The sequence below is a fragment of the Schistosoma haematobium genome, chromosome 4 (genome assembly GCF_000699445.3).
Source record: "Schistosoma haematobium chromosome 4, whole genome shotgun sequence".
Taxonomy (NCBI): Eukaryota; Metazoa; Platyhelminthes; class Trematoda; order Strigeidida; family Schistosomatidae; genus Schistosoma; species Schistosoma haematobium.
This window is the reverse complement of record NC_067199.1, coordinates 2,733,003-2,750,428: the sequence shown is the minus strand read 5'-3', so window position 1 is coordinate 2,750,428 and position 17,426 is coordinate 2,733,003. Positions and strand designations below refer to the sequence as shown.

General features: G+C 39.4%; 2 protein-coding genes across 2 annotated transcripts in view; one reads left to right on the top strand and one right to left on the bottom strand.

Moving 5' to 3' along the window:
• The first annotated feature begins 2,068 nt into the window (after positions 1–2,068).
• NOP9 (Nucleolar protein 9) lies at positions 2,069–16,477 on the top strand. The gene is made up of 9 exons (XM_051215469.1): positions 2,069–2,110; positions 8,825–8,969; positions 9,515–9,898; positions 9,934–10,038; positions 10,085–10,241; positions 11,695–12,082; positions 13,779–14,183; positions 15,436–15,715; positions 16,430–16,477. The coding sequence occupies exons 2-9, from the start codon at positions 8,879–8,881 to the stop codon at positions 16,459–16,461; spliced, it is 1,842 nt and encodes a 613-aa protein (XP_051065974.1). The 5' UTR covers positions 2,069–2,110; positions 8,825–8,878; the 3' UTR covers positions 16,462–16,477.
• Positions 16,478–16,737: 260 nt separating this feature from the next.
• The window catches only part of STK10_1 (serine threonine kinase 10), a 61,762-nt gene continuing 61,073 nt past the window's right edge, over positions 16,738–17,426 (bottom strand). Inside the window, exon 19 of the mRNA XM_051215467.1 lies at positions 16,738–16,785. The gene's annotated coding sequence lies outside the window, so the exon portion shown is untranslated. The remainder of the gene's footprint in view (positions 16,786–17,426) is intronic.

Sequence of the window (17,426 nt, the reverse complement as noted above, 5' to 3'; positions counted from 1 at the left end):
GTCTTGCTATGTTGTGTTTCCAGTTTCTGGGTGTTACCCCTTAGGTTATTATTCGAACTAAGCTTAAGTAGGTGTTTAAGAGGATGTCCAGAAGTGTTAAGAATACTATAAGCCATTAATAAATCACCTCTAAGACGCCTATACTCTAATGGGTAAAGGTCTAGTGAATGGAGGCGTTCTTCGTAAGATTTAGATTTAAGTCCTCGAACTGATTTCGTGGCTCACCGTTGGATACGCTCCAAAGTGACCTTGTCCTTTTGGAGTGAGGGGGGAGTACTATGTTTCCGTACTCTAAATGGGGACGGATGAAACTATTGAAGACTGTATGGAAAGTTCGTCCGTCAAACTGTCCAAAAATGCGCTTCAACGTTACCAGTGCAAGGTTTGCTCGGAAGGCATTTTTGTCACAGTTAGCGTTAGACTTTAAGTCATGGGGCACCAGGACTCCTAAATCATTTTCGACTTGGGATACTACTAGAGAGGTGTTTCCTAAGTTGTAACTGTAGTTTGCAACATGTCGCAGATGGACTACTTTACACTTTGAAGTGTTAAAGGTAAGTCCGTTATCGTCTGCCCAACTTTGAAGTCGCGTCAGATCCTCCTGAAGTGCCTGTGTATCGTCTTAGTTGCGTATCTCTCTCCAAAGTTTCACGTCGTCGGCAAAAGTAATAAGTCTGACGTTACCTGTTGAGGAAGATCATTTATGTAGACCAAGAAGAGAACAGGCCCTAGTACTGAGCCCTGGGGGACCCCAATAGGAAATTCCATAGCCTGAGATAAAGTGAAATTAACTTTAACCTTAAAGTGTCGATTTTTTAGGTATGAAGTAAGCCAATCGATTAGAGGTGGTTTGATACCTAGTTGTTTGAGCTTATTGATAAGACATAAGTGGTTAACCTTATCAAAAGCTTTTGAGAAATCAAGGTAAATGACATCAACCTTTCCCTTGCGATCGAGGATGCTTGTCCATCTGTCCACCGCAGTCAGCAGGTTGGTTATACAAGAGTAAACCTTCCTGAAACCATGCTGTTGGGGTGAGAAGAAATTTAAGGACAGTAGATAGTCGTTTAAACCGTCGCATATCAGGGACTCCATGAGTTTTGAAGGTAATGACAGAAGAGCCACCGGCCGATAACTTGAAGGTTCATTGCGTCGACCACCTTTGAAAATTGGTGTGATGTGAGCCAACTTCCATTTTTCCGGTAATTTGCCTCGGCTTAGCGAGTGTGAAAACATCACGCTAAGCGGCGTTGCCAGGATCGAGGCTGCCTCCCTCAGTATGGCAGGATGAACCATATCCGGGCCAGGAGAAGTATCTAGTCTTAAGTGCTGCAATTTACGGAACATTAAATTAGCGCTTAGGTTCACTTCGGAGGGTCCTGTGGAATTGCAGATGAAACTGTTGTACCCGATTTATTTCGACCACATTTAGAATACAGGATTCAAGCAGCGCATCCTTGTTTCAAGTATGAAGCAGAGATGCTGGAAAGAGTCCGACGACGAAGTACTAAATGGTAGAAGGTCTATCTGACCTATCTTATGAAGACAGACTGAGACACCTCAACTTATTTCCGTTATCTTATCGTAAGGCTTAGATTTGAGTCCTCGAACTGATTTCGTGGCTCGCCGTTGGATACGCTCCAAAGTGGCCTTGTCCTTTTGGAGTGAGGTGGGAGTACTATGTTTCCGTACTCTAAATGGGGACGGATGAAACTATTGAAGATTGTGTGGAAAGTTCTTCCGTCAAACTGGCCAAGGTGATCTAATATTGGCTTATCGTATACTGATCGATGACCGTGGTATTAACACGTCTGATCTTTTACTTTCGTCCAGGACTGATCATTTGAGAGGACATTCGAAGAAAGTTCAAAAACCGAGATAAAATCGTTTACGTCTGGAGTTCCGTTTCTCGCACCGAGTACTGGAATTCTCTACCGGAACACGTACTATCAGCACCCTCTGTTAATATATTCAAAACGAGATTGGACCTTCACAGTATTACAAACTGCAAGGATTAATATAGGTCGATAGACGTCCTATCCTTATTACTGAGGTCTGAAGACTGAAGATTGAACCCCGCGTATTATCAGCTCTTACGCTACCGAGTGGAGTATGTTTTATGCCAATTATTAAGCTTCCGATTATGCTAGTTCCCTGAACTTTTGAACTAAGATTAAGATTTAGTGGTACTACAAGTAGAAAGAGTAAATATCACCGTAAGACCTTTCGTTATTACTTCTGTATCTTCATGAAGACAAGTTGAGGTAGTGATATGATGTTAATACATGGAAGAATGATAGCATATTAAGGTATATTACAGTAAGAAAGAATTAGTTCGTAGAAAGATGTGAAGCGACTTTAATCTCATAGTTTAAAAGGAGACAAAGAGTGTATGCACCTACGCCATTGTGATCGATTCTGAGAAAACCATTAACCTACTTTAGCATTAATGAATAATGTTTTGAACAGAAAATCCGAGTAAACTGAATAAATCAATACTCAGTCTAGGTCGATTGCTTTTTATCTCCTGTTAGCTGTTTTATAGTGTAACATTTGGGATGCTAAATATGCCAATATAAAAATTTGTAAAGATACTTTGGGGGTTTGGGTGGTAACTTTATACGAAATCAGTTGATAATAGGAATCGAGCTACTTCATTTATGATCTCAGTAAAGCTATTTTGACTACATTCAAATATGTAAGCATGATTTTGGCCATACTAATTTTCATTTTGTGAACCTTTTAACCCACAAACTAGATCTAAATTGGCTATGGTCTCCTAATACTTTCCAGTTTACTAAGACATCCTAGTTGTACCACGGTTAATAAATAATATCTTGAACTGTTGAGTGCTGTTTGAGTTTGAAATTTCACATATTTCGCTGTGCCTATCTCCTTGATTCAAATTGTTTAGTTTCAAATCTAAGTTAAATTAGTGTAATGTACAAGGATTAGGAATGTTTAATGCAACTAGGTAACCACCTATTGGTTTATGCTTTCCGTCTCATTAACTGAGAAATAATAGTATGTGGCTTGAACTCAGTGATTGTACGTCGATATCTAAGCCACCCTATTCGGACCCCATATTTATTTATTTTATTTGGACACATGAATATTGGTACAAGAGAGCGCCAATATATATGCGCCACACAAAACAATGAAAATTCGAGAGGAATACAAAGAAAGAAAAAAAAAGCTAAGGAGCGCAACAAAAAAAGAGAGAACAATAACGAAGAGATTGGTGTAAGGTAATGTGCTAGTAATCAGGGAACGCAAAGGTACAATCGGAAGAAATCTTTCAGGTAAGGGAGACACAACCACTTTTTATGAAGAAAGTAAAAGAAGGTTACAGCAGGATCGCCACTGGCTTCTATTCTGAGCCATATCTGATAACGTCTCTAGCCACTGTGTAGCACCATCTCTCAGACCCCAACCAGGGAGTCGTGAAGGTCCAACAGAAGCCAGTCCTTTGCAGCTTTCTTTCATACCACGACACCATGTCATGCACTAACCACCTCCGTTTCTTCCAACCAGTCCCAGAGTCGGCAAATAATGCACGACGTGGAATTCTCTGGGACGACATTCGGAGAACATGTCCAAGCCACCGAAGTCGGTGTTTCAAGATAGTCACACCAATTGAATTATCATCTCTGTGCCCGAACACACGATGTCGAACCTCTGCATTACTGACATGGTTTTGCCACTGAATGTCAGCAGTCCTTCGGAGACAGCGATGATCGAACACAGAGAGTCGTCTAACATCCTCAACTCGGAGAGGCCAGGTTTCACAAGCATAGAGCAAAACTGCTCTCACCGACGCGTTGTAGATCCGACCTTTTACGGCCAGACTAACATCACGAAGGCGCCATAGATGGCCCAGATTGGCATAAGCCGCTCTGGCTTTCACTATACGTGCATTGATCTCATCACTCACACCCCCACCAGCACTTATGCAGCTACCTAGATACACGAACTTCTCGACTACGTCTATCTGCTCACCATCCAGGGTGAGTACAGGATTGGAATCCTGCCAGTCTTGTAGGAGTACTTTGCACTTCGAAGGTGCAAAGCACATACCATACCTACGGACACTGATTGCCAACTGATTAAGTGCGGATTGCATGCCTTGGGCATTATCGCACAGTAAGACAATATGGTCCGCATACTCAAGAAGTCAAGAAGTCTTTCTCCAGGCAACAGATCCACACCACCATTACTTACATTCATCAGAGCTGTTTCCAGAATGTCATCGATGGCAAAGTTGAAGAGGAATGGTGAGATTGGGCAACCCTGCCTAACCCCACTACTCGAATGGAACAATGGAGAAAGGGGGTTGTATGCCCTCACTCTGCCTGAGGTGTTTTTATATAGGGCTTTTAGGATGTTAATAAACTTCTCAGGCACACTCTTCTTCAATAGACAATCCCAGAGAACAGTTCTGTCCAACGAATCGAAGGCAGCCCTGATGTCAAGAAACACTACGATTGTTGGCCTTTGATAAGTATGGCGATGTTCTAACATTTGGCGGAGGGTGAAGATATGATCAATACATCCTCGACCAGAACGAAACCCAGCCTGCTCCTCGCGAGTCAATCTTTCTCGGGTTTTGAACAACCTACGAAGTATGACGGAAGCCAATAGCTTGGACGCAATCGGAAGTAGACTTATCCCCGATAGTTGTTACAGGAACGACGTGAACCCTTTTTAAAGATAGGGACAACTATCGACTCATTCCATGACGTTGGCACACTCTCTAGTTCCCAAACCTTTGTAAACAACGTCGTCAATTCCTTAGTCAAAAAGTCACCACCATCTTTAAAAAGAGCCGGAGGTAAGTCATCTGGGCCAGGTGATTTGTAACGGTTCAAGAGTTGGAGTTCCTTGCGGACTTCCTCCTCGTTTGGTGGATCAGTCGTCACCGGCCATGGAGGGCAGGACAGTTTGACCGATGTTGCCGGAGCAGCAGGCCAGTTGAACTGCCCCTCGAAAAATTCTGCCAACCGTCCAAGACGTCGATGGATGTTAGTGATTGGCATCCCATCATCCTCGCAGATTGTTTCACTCACACCAGACTTCTTGCTGCCAGTGGCTCGGATGAGCTGGAAGAGCTTCCGGTAATTACCAGATGCAGCTGCTGCTTCCAGCTCATTAGCACGCTTCGACCACCAGGCTTCTCGGTCCTTACGCAAGCTTTGCCCAATTTCCTTACGTAACATCCTTCGTTTATGGTCAAACTCACGGTCACTCGGAGTAGACCGACGGGCTTCAATGAGTTGTAAGGAACCAGAAGAAACCCAGTGCTTAAAAGCTGGACGTTTCTCAAACCCACAACTAACTGTTCCCGCCATTTTCATGGCGTCATGCAATTGCAACCAATGCTCATCTATACTTTTCGGTGGAGTGGTAGCTAGCCTAGAGGCTAGCTCGGTTCGATACTTATTTGCAACAGAAGTTGCAACCAGCTTGCTAACATCAATCTTTTGGTGGTGGTCACTTCGTTGCCCCCGAATGCCCTGGTACGGCCGAGAGTGGGGTGAGTCCGCTCTCCCCCTCGAAATACTCTCACACGGCCGCGCGTATACAGCCTCTGCCAGGGAAGTCCTACTCATTGCCTTCTCGTGGCGAGGGTGTTGTTTACGAAAATGAGAGGACGAAAAGCGAATGTCCGGCGCTTTAACCGGATCACAAACCAATGGTGCACATGGGCTCCAGTATCCTGCGGGAACAAATGGCGTATGAACCAATCTTTGGTCACCGGCTACCATGGGATTGCATCTCCTTACGATGCTCCACTGCCTTGTGGGTTAGACCTTTAGGTCAAAGGCTCGGGGAGTGGCCCCCTAAGAAAACCACCTGCTTCGGTTTGGGCACCCGGGCAGTATCACAGCCCACACACAAACGATGAACTCTATGTCTTTGGCAACTACTTTTATCGCTCCGAAAAACAATCAGTCGATTCAAATAATTATCATTACTATTATTGTCATTATTAATACTATTATTATTACTATTATTGTCGTTATTATTATTATTATTTCCCACATTATTCACCCTCTTTTATACTTATACAGCGGCTCGTCTTTGGTGGAAATCCGACTGTATCTAAACGTTCTCGAGTCACTGTCCGGTTGAAAGTTGTATGTTACCATCGAATATGAGTACTGAAGCAGTGTTTCTGAAACCACGTGCGCCATTCAAACTGGCTGCCTTCAACGTTCGCACACTTATGCAGGTTGGTCAACAGATAGGGCTGGCTATGTCTTTGGAAAGTCTTAATATTGATGTTTGTTGTCTATCCGAGACCCGTATTTTTAAGACTCTAGCGAAGTACTACAAATTCGCTCCATCAAAGTGAGAAGAAATCGGCGTGAGAAACGATGTCTTTTCGTCATCTCCGCCTATGCCCCGACAGATTGCAGCCCGGATGCAATCAAGGATGAGTTTTACCACAGCAGCACAACAGCACATAACCGACTGTTAATGGGGATCCAATCGACTAGTGCTGCCTCAGCTCTAGCGCTTAGTGCGACACCAACGCCTGCAAGACCAGACGAAGATGCCACAGGGTCCCCGGATAAGCGCACGTAAAACAAGCATTTTGAAGTGACAGATGTAGAGCGAATTTGTAGTACTTCGCTAGAGTCTTAAAAATACGGGTCTCGGATAGACAACAAACATCAATATTAAGACTTTCCAAAGACATAGCCAGCCCTATCTGTTGACCAACCTGCATAAGTGTGCGAACGTTGAAGGCAGCCAGTTTGAATGGCGCACGTGGTTTCAGAAACACTGCTTCAGTACTCATATTCGATGGTAACATACAACTTTCAACCGGACAGTGACTCGAGAACGTTTAGATACAGTCGGATTTCCACCAAAGACGAGCCGCTGTATAAGTATAAAAGAGGGTGAATAATGTGGGAAATAATAATAATAATAACGACAATAATAGTAATAATAATAGTATTAATAATGACAATAATAGTAATGATAATTATTTGAATCGACTGATTGTTTTTCGGAGCGATAAAAGTAGTTGCCAAAGACATAGAGTTCATCGTTTGTGTGTGGGCTGTGATACTGCCCGGGTGCCCAAACCGAAGCAGGTGGTTTTCTTAGGGGCCACTCCCGAGCCTTTGACCTAAAGGTCTAACCCACAAGGCAGTGGAGCATCGTAAGGAGATGCAATCCCATGGTAGCCGGTGACCAAAGATTGGTTCATACGCCATTTGTTCCCGCAGGATACTGGAGCCCATGTGCACCATTGGTTTGTGATCCGGTTAAAGCGCCGGACATTCGCTTTTCGTCCTCTCATTTTCGTAAACAACACCCTCGCCACGAGAAGGCAATGAGTAGGACTTCCCTGGCAGAGGCTGTATACGCGCGGCCGTGTGAGAGTATTTCGAGGGGGAGAGCGGACTCACCCCACTCTCGGCCGTACAAGAAGTCATAAAACTCGGTCCTAGTATTCGATCGAGCTAACAGTCACTAATGTACACCGTATAAAAAACTATCTAAAGTTTTTGCGAAAATAAGCACAGATTTCATGACATGTTGTACGACAATACTCATAGACGGTTCTGCTGACGACGGTATCCACAAAGAAAAAGAATATTAATGTGTTGCAATACTCATTATTCACCCTTACATGATTTATTTTAACTTTCGAAAGGACGCATCATTCAAGCTTTTTCATCTATTCTGTCCCACATATGTTTTGTGTTTTCAACTGTTCGCGCATTACCTTAACTGTTTTTTATACATATATGCGTCTAATCACTTCCTGTATTTCTTTGATGTTCATAAAGATTGACTCACTTTGTTGTTAACTCTAATATATCCATTATCTGTCTGCCGTTCAACATTAACATGTCTGGAATATAAGTATTCTAAATACAATTCACATTCGACTCGTGTCATCTGCGTTGTGTCAATGCGATTTATCGACAGAATGTCTGTCAAGTAAATATGATTTACATTTTATTGGTGTTAATATCAATCGGTCGAAATGAAGCAAACGACGAGCAAAAATACTCTACTACTGTTCTGTTGTATCTTCACTAATCATTTGTTAAGCTATCGTAAAATATAGACCACTTTTGTTTTAGGTTTCTCGTTAGGTCAACCATATATGACGCAAAATACTGGTTTAAACATTGTATACCATTGACTCACTGACTTCTCGCGCCGGAGGTGTTCTTTACGAATTTTACAGAACAAAAAGCGAATGTCCGGTGCTTTAATAGGGTTAATGTATATGGAGGATCCGCCCAGGAGAGTTAGTAAACCCTGATACCAAACCAATAGTTCAAATGAGCTCCAGGATTCTAAGGGAACAAATGGCGTATGAACCAATTATCGGTCACTGGCTACCATGGGATTGCATCTCCTAACGTTGTTCCACTGCCTTGTGGATTGAACCTTAAGGTCAAAGGCTCGGGCACTGACACCCTGAGTAAACCACTTGCTTCAGCTTGGGCGCCCGGGCAGTATTCCAACCGTCAAACAAATCTAATGATGAAGTATGGCGCACATATATTCGGTGCCTCCCTTAACGAATGTGCTTAAATAATAATAATAGACGTGACTTGTCGACCTACCGCGATAAAGTCTTATACCTGAGTAGCTTTCTGGATAACGCTTGAAAACTAATGTCAGACAAAATAAAGGGATCGGCATGTTTATTGAAATGATAATTCCACGACTCTTGGTTGGGAGTAAAGACTAGTATTAGGCTCCAATGAGTTAAATTAAGAGGACAGTTGGTCATGTGTTCCCATTATGTTTCTTTTTTCTAGGACTGTTTTCTCCATTTTAATTTTAGAAAAGAGGCCTTCCAGATAGTATAGACAGAAGGCATTAATAATTTACCGAACTGATGGAACGAGTACATGTTGAAAGAAGCACTATAAAGTATTATTTGAACCGCGTGCATTGCTTGTCGTCTATAACAGATATCGAAGAGAAACGTAAGTTCTGCTAAGGTTACGTAAGATTATAAATTGTATTTTTCATCAAAATTTCAATTATTTAAGGTTCATCCAATTTGTTGCCAAATCGCTTTTATATATTAATTACTAGCTTTAAAGTGTGTTCAAAATTAAAGACTAGTCACCTAGATACTTAACAAGACAACCGTTTTTTACAAATGTTTCTCCACGTGGGTTGTGTGGCAATGATATTGCACTATACATCGAGCTCGGCTGAGCAAAAACGTACCGAGAATATAAGCTCATTGTGATAGACAAAATGAACGCTGAAAAGGACATAGCGATGGTGCCACTCGTCAAACATGATATCTGTAAATGAATTTTACGTAAGGTCAGCATTGTTGCTAACTTTTATGTAGTAAAAAGCGAGAGTTGGTTGTTGCTAGTGTCAGTATTGACATTTGTTCAATTATGTGTTCAGATTTGTTTGGGTAGGTTTTCGCATGTACTACATGCACTATTTATATTTTCGCATCTATGACAAATAGTATTTGGTTTCAAGCACTTCTTTTATATACTTTTAGACAACTTTATACTAAATACGTTTTTGGCATTTCAAAAAGATGGTTGGTCATTAGCACTACATCCACAAGTATGCAGGTGTTTAGAAGAATTAATTACAGATGCAAACGTGGAGTGTATTGCTCTCTTGCTAAAAATTCTATCCAAAGGTTGGGGTCGATTAATCAATAGCAAGTTTGCATATCATTTGCTTCACAAGGCATTGTCTAAATGTCAAACAGCTGAATATAACGCCGACGAATTGATTGTTGATCATATACAAAGTTTCTGTACTCATATGAAAGAAAATCTGCCAGTCTATATAACCAATTCTCATGCAACGCATACATGTCGCATTTATCCACAAATTTTAGCTGGAGTTCGTTTAGAAAAGGACAAGAAAACAAGTATACTGCTAACTTGATAATATCATTTTTCAAAGATACTTATAAGTCAGCTGTTCAACTTGTCACACCGTATGATGAAAATTATATTCAATCACTTAATGAGTTGTGTAAAGAGTTCTTATTTACGAAAGCATTGAAAAGTAGGTTTTTTAGTGTTAAAACCATATTATAATTAATACTATTTAGATCATGTGGTCAACGAACACCTTTGTCCATTTATTCAAGTATTATTGCTTGTCGCATCAGCTCGTCTTCCTGATGTATTTACAAAAAAGTTTAAAAAGGTTATGAAGTATTCTGGTTTGTTTAGTTTGAATTTACAAGAAGACGATTTGATTACAAGGTTAGTAAAAACACTTATTATTTTTATTCCTATCAATTAGGGAGGATTGGTTCCGTATTTTCCAAAAATTTCCACTGAAACAGTAGTAAATAGCTTTGTTATCCATTTCTTTTTCCGGTCTTTCGAAGGCTATCGTTTTGCCAGGTAGTAGTAATAGTTATCTGGTGTATGCAGGATGTATTATGACTTCTAAAGTGGTGTTCGTCCACGGCATTGTTACGTCCTCTACGTGATTACGACAGAATACGATATACAACTAACGGCACTCGAACGTGTAGAACCCTACAGTCGCAAATCAGGACATGAAAGAAGCAAAGGAAGTGACTATTGGGTAAGGATCAAAAATGCATGGAAAAACGTGGGTATTTATAGTTATTAGTGTTTGCTATAACATCATTATAGTCTAGATAATCCGCAAGGAAGCAAGTTATTCTGTCGTCCAATCGTTGCATGCCACGTTGATATTCTAGAAATCTCCACCAAGTCTTCATTGGGTGCAATCTTTTCGGCTCCTTTAAAGCCTCTGGAGGCTTCGTCGTGCTTCTAAAAAGCCGTATCAACAAACATAACTAAATAGATTGATTGCGAATTCTGAAACCTTAAGCATGCTTTCAGTGTTATTCAGATGGTATTTCCTGTAGATTTTCAGTAGTATTTTCAATAAATTTACAGCCAACACTAATAATTTATTATTATTATTCACGGCTACTATAGCAACTCATGTGCAATTGAGTTTGTTCTCATTTAACTCAGTTAAGCCCTTTTGTTAACTTATTTAGAGGACAAAGTCATCCGTACGACAACAACTTATTGTAAATTTATTACTATTGTGCTTGTATGAAATATGTATGCTTGAACATTGTTTACCGTCTACGCATATATTCATTCTGCCAGCTTTGTTATTAGCTGCTTAATTGATTCGATGATCCATTCATTTCCCTATATATATACATGTACATTTCCACTCTACACACTCTCGGTTCGCTGACTCGTTCATTCGCCTCACTGCTTTATGGTCTGAGCTATCTGCTAATAAAATTGTAGTCGCTGCTTCCCTTTGCCTTCTGATTTCAAACACCGTTGAGGATGATATGATAACGGTTACGAGGGTGATTGGTTAACGAAGCACAGGCACTACACTACCACTGATCACAATTTCAGACTGCGAACATTAACACTTGGTACGTTGACAAAGATATAACGTACACTTTTCTTTTAACGGAACTGTACTTACATGCAAGTTTATGGCCTAGTGATTAAAATGTTCAACATTCAACTACTTGTTTACGGGCCTAAACTCCGCCCCACTTTTTTCACTCTAGAAAGTGAGGTAGTATTACTTATCTGGTAGTCTGAGGATATTCTATGTGATGACAGTCCTAGGGATACAGTTGTGATGTGCGAACGTATTTCACGTTAGATTACTGGTACCACTCTTTTTCCCCCATTTCAGATATCTTGATTCTTATGCTCACCCAGTTGCCACCTACTTCGCTGAACTTCTCGTGGAGGTTATGCCAGGGGCTAATTTTGCAAAATTTTTAAACACTCATATTTTATCAGAATGTTCACTCTCTTTGGATAGCAATGATTCAAATCCCGTAACAGTAGCAGATATTCTTATGTCAAATCAAACAGCTAGTCGTGTGTTACGAGCGGTCATTCGACGTTTAGTAAAACCAGTTGATATTAAAAACTTTTTTACTGTTATTCAGTCGTGCAAAAGTAATAAATTTGGCATACGTAGCATTATTCCCAATAAACAGCATGGTATATTAACAGATTTGGCTGATTTATGTATCAGGCATCCTTCTGAAGAATTTCAACGTACATTCCTACGAGTAAACATTTTATATATTATATATATCAACACTTGTATTATTAGTGAAATAGCTTGTGTTTTCAAATATCCTAATCCATTTCAAGCCTATATTGTTCTTCTTCAGATTATTATGTATATACAACTTGTGTAATGAGATGTGGCAACTTGGATCGATGCACATATGTGCCTGGTCCTACGTTGTAGCTGACTGACTGAGTAGAGATTAAGTAAAGACCAACCGTACTCGAACTAAGATATCGAACTTATCCATGAAGTTAATAACTTTCAAACTACAGTTTCCTATGACTAATGGGCATGATCATTATCTTCAATTAAAAACCGTAGGTGATAATATAATACACATGCATTCATAGTTTGTCCTACAGTTAATTTCAAGTTTTAATACTATTCCAAATATCGTGTTTCTCGAGTTCATTAATTCTTTCAGAGTTAAATTTCCTATGTCCAAATGCTTACTACTATTATTTCTTATCTTATTGATTGACTCTTCAAATTGGCTGACTTATCTATAATGTTATGTAGCAAGTCATTTATTGTTTATCATTCCATCAATAAGAATTTATAATTTCTTCATTGTAAAGACTTACCATTGATTGCAACTCCTCTATACAATATCATTTTATTGTTTAATATTCTTCACTTATTCAAATAATCCCAATTTCCTAATTCTTATCATACTTGTTCAAAGTCATTCAATTTATGATAACTTTCTGTGTGTTCGTTTTATTTCTTTTCCAAAACAAAAAACTGTTGAAAAGATCAATGGTTATCCTTTTCCAAAAAAGTGTTTATGTGACTTGACTAACACTTTTGAGAAAAGAAAACTATTTCTAGGATAAATAAATCAGTTTAATATAGTGGTCGTTTTCACCAACCAAAGATTTTATAATGATAATCTGCACGCCTGAAGGTCATAGGTCCGACTCCTGCGTGTGGGATTATCGATACGCACTGTTGGGAAATCTCGTACTAAGACGAAAAACTCATCCACTACTTCTAGGTTTCAAATCCCGACCATAGCTACTACATTGACGTGGTGGTCAGGATTGCTTATTGTGATGACTCAACCGAGCTATATTGGCTGGAACATATGTTCCTGCAGGTTCTACCATGCCAGACAGGTCGATTGGAGAACGGTAAGACTAAAAGCAGCAACTCAAGGTCTGAGGGCGAAGTCGTACTGCTGACTGTAGAGGGGTGTGACAGCAGTAAGGTGTTTCCTTCGGACAACCAGCATCTGCAGCGATGCTTCCTTCTCACAAGGAAGGAAAGGGTTAGGAAAGGTCGATCCTAGAAATATCAAGCCTCACCTTACCTCACGGACTTCGTCTCCGGTGGTAATGCCCTTTGAAGAACGGAGCTAACACGTCAGAAACTTCCCATAGAAAGGTCATGCGTGACCGACCTCAAGTAGTTGTCCCTTGGGCTCTGTGGTCACGTTCCCACTAATCCAACTTCCTTTTCAGGTCCCTCAAGATATAACCCTTCCACGGTGTGATGCTGGGAAGTGATATCAGCCCTCATACCTGTAATAACACACGAGGTTTCAAATGATGGTCTAATTTAGATTGGTTCACGATTTCAATGAAAAATATAATGTTATTATTCACTTATTTCATCATTGAAACGCATCTGGTCATCGAATTTCAATTATCATCATTATTGTTGTTTATTTATTTATTCAACACTTCTAGATGCTACCGTCAATTTTTGGTTTTACTGAAAAACATTCTTCTTCAAAATCTAAAGAAGATTTATTCATTCGTTGTCTTGTTGGAATGATAACTCTCAGTGAATTAAATGAACACATCACCAATCAGTCAGTACAAGAAAAGGATAATAATGATGATAATCAATACTTTGACAATAAAGAAGATCTAGTCAATCCAGTCACTGTACCAGGATGTTTATTTGTTGAAAGTTTATTTAAATTCACTTATGCTCATCCTATTAAAGTGATTAACAGTTTATTAAGTCAATCCCCTAAACGTTTAATTGCATGGGCACAACATTATCAATTATCAAGAGTTTTAGAAGCGCTAATTTTATCAGAATCTGTAATTAGTGAGCTTAAAATTACATTATTGAAGTCTCTAATGGTTAGTTGATGGTATTTTGCTTTGAAAAAAATATATTGTAGGCGAGACTATAATTTATGAACAAAGCAATCAGGGGTATAAGATAACAGATCTTAGATTTTTGGCGCGAAATTCACTCATCCATTTGGTCAAATAGCGTTTTGGTATTATAACTGATGTCAGTTCTTAATGAAAACCTTAAGTCTGATTCCTAACCTTAACCATCAGCTGTAAATCATAATTCGAATTCCTCACACTGGTTTATAACCCTCATTTGATCCTAGTTATTAGGTGGACACTCTCAAGGTCAGTTCAGCGTCGCTTAAATGTCGTCCATAAATTATAGTCTCACCATTATATCTTGTTCTTTTCATATAATAACTATGTTTTAACTTATGACTTTCTTATGCTGACAAATTTCATTCGGATATAGCTGGGAGCATCTAGTGGTGAAGTTCAGGACGTATATTTTATGTTGCTTCTAATTATAATCGAATACAACTCAATAATGAGTATATGTTGATTGAGTCAATTTTGAGCTACATTTCTCCTAGCCGCGGTTATTTCGGAAAAAATATATTGTAAAGAAGATTTATTATGACAAAGATTTTCGTACAAACGATGAGTTGTAGCTACCAGTAGAATCCAGGACAAACGTTTGATCTTATTTGGGACTCGTCAGGTGGATGTCTTTGCGTTCCGGAGTTGATGTTTACTCCAAGACTGGAACCCAAAATTTCAACCGAACACAGTTCATTAGACAAAACTAATGTTCATATCAGTCAACCAGTTCTCATACTGGACATAGGTGGGCCTGTAAAAATATACATTAGTCCCAGTTTTCATACCACACTGGCACAGCAAGATGCATGGTAAAGGACTCGAGATAACTGGATTTCAGTAAGAAAAGCTAAACGTTGAGAATATGGTTCTGTGTGAACGTATGCATGAAAGAATACTGAATGTCAATATCTACGGGAAGACATAAAGTGGATGCATTCACTCCACTAACCGACTTCAAGCCATGTTAATTCAAAGTCTACAATACCAGTCATATGTTTATGTATTTAAATAAAGTGGCCAACTTAATATTACGTAACAAATGTTTACCCAAGCATAAAAGTGTTGGTCATTAAGTAACCACAAACACTTCACTACTTTCATTTTATTTCGGACGTATTTTTTCTCATCTTCTATTTTGATAATGAAGACTGTTTTTATAATTAGCTATTTCTTTAATTTGAGTATATGGTTTTCTTTCCAACACATATAGAACGGCTTCTCTGTTTTGGCATGCCATCCTAGCGGTAGTCATGTGGTTGAAGCATTATGGACGGCTACAAATACCTTACCTCAACCGATAATTTATAAAGAATTAATGGCAGAACAATTAATTAATGCTACTAACCACCTTCACTCACATAAATATGGACATTTTATTTATAAGAAGTTATCCTTAGAACTATATAAGTGTAATAAAACTCTCTGGTTAACTCGTAATAAATCAACTCAAGCAATCAATAATAAACGACTTGCTGTTGGAAAATCACAAGGTAAGTTTGTTTATTCACTAAAGCGATTGTTTGAAATATTTTCACAAACTATTGTGAAACTCTGAGACGCCAAATAGTTTAATTTCGTTTTTGTTTAGAATCCTTGATTAAGTTTATTTATTTATTTAGACATATAAACATTGGTACATGGAGGCACCAAATAAAGATGCGCCACATAAATCATTCGATTTGTGTGAAGGCTGGGATACTACCCGGGTGCCCAAACCGAAACAGGTGGATTTCTTAGGGGGCCACACCCGGAGCCTTTGACCTAAAAGTCTGATCCACAAGGCAGTGGAGCAACTTCAGGAGATACAGTCCCATGGTAGCCGGTGGCCAAAAATTGGTTTATACGCCATTTATTCCTTCAGGATACTGCAGCCCATGTGCACCATTGGTTTGTAATCAGGCTTTTTCAACTCATCTAGATGAATCCTCCGTGTCCACCAACCCTGTTAAAGCGCCGGACATTCGCTTTTCGTCCTCTCAATTTCGTAAACAACAGTAATGCCGCGAGAAGTCAGTGAGTAGGACTTCCCTGGTAGAGGCTGTATACTCGTGGCCGTGTGAGAGCATTTCGAGAAGGAGGGAGGGTCCACCCCACTCTCGGCCATACCAGGGCATTTGAAGGCATCACGCAAAATGTGCTTTAATCATCAATGTTTAAGAAAAAAAGAGAAATAATCTGTATTATTTTTAATTCTTTTCTTGTAGATATTAAACGACCACGAAAATCACTCAAATAGCTTTTGTACATTCAATGTGTTGATATAATGATTATTATCATTATTGTATAAATATGAAAATGAAAGTTGTATCATTTCTTTTGATAAAATATTGAGTTTTGTTTTTAAAGATTTAAATATTTTTTCCGAATATCAAACAAATAGATATTTAGTAGGTGAAATTGAAGTGGTAACTTTTAGTAGTTAGGGTGTCCGACTGTTTTTGTAGTTGTTGTTGTTAACCATTAAATCACAGGTTGAAATCTGGCTTCATCTATTTCAGTTTGAGTATCTGGATAATAATCGTTACCTTTTATGGTTACAGTGTTGCTCATTACCTAATATCTGGTGAATGAGGTAATTATTATGTATGACAAAGGAGAAATCGAAAGTATCAATATCAATAGTAATGGGAACTATAAACATAGTGAATTTGTAAATGTGATCGGAGAATGAATAATACATGATAATAATAAGTTCAAAATTTAGGGAGGAAGATAAAAATTAAATATATCTGTTCTACTGGCGTTATCTTTGAACTATCTCATGTGGACATGGAGAGTCCAGCTAGGGGAGTTGGAAAACCTTGATTCCAAACCAATGGTGAACATGGGCTCCGGTATCCTGATGGAACAAATGACGTATGAACCAATCGTTGGTCACCGGCTACCATGGGACTGCATCTCCTTACGATGCTCCACTGCCTTGTGTGTTAGACCTTCAGGTCGAAGGCTCGGGGAGTGGCCCCCTAGTAAAACCACCTGTTTCGGTCTGGGCACTCGAGCAGTATCACAACCCACACACGTATCGAATGAGATTTGTGTGGCGCATATGTATTTGGTACCTCTTTGTACCAATGTCTATGTGTTAAAATAATAAATATTTGTACTCAGAAATTATAATCAGCCCGCAGATTACAGTTGGCAACTTCTCATATTACCAAATGAGTCAGTGGCTTAGTGAATGTAAACTATCATATGTCTTGA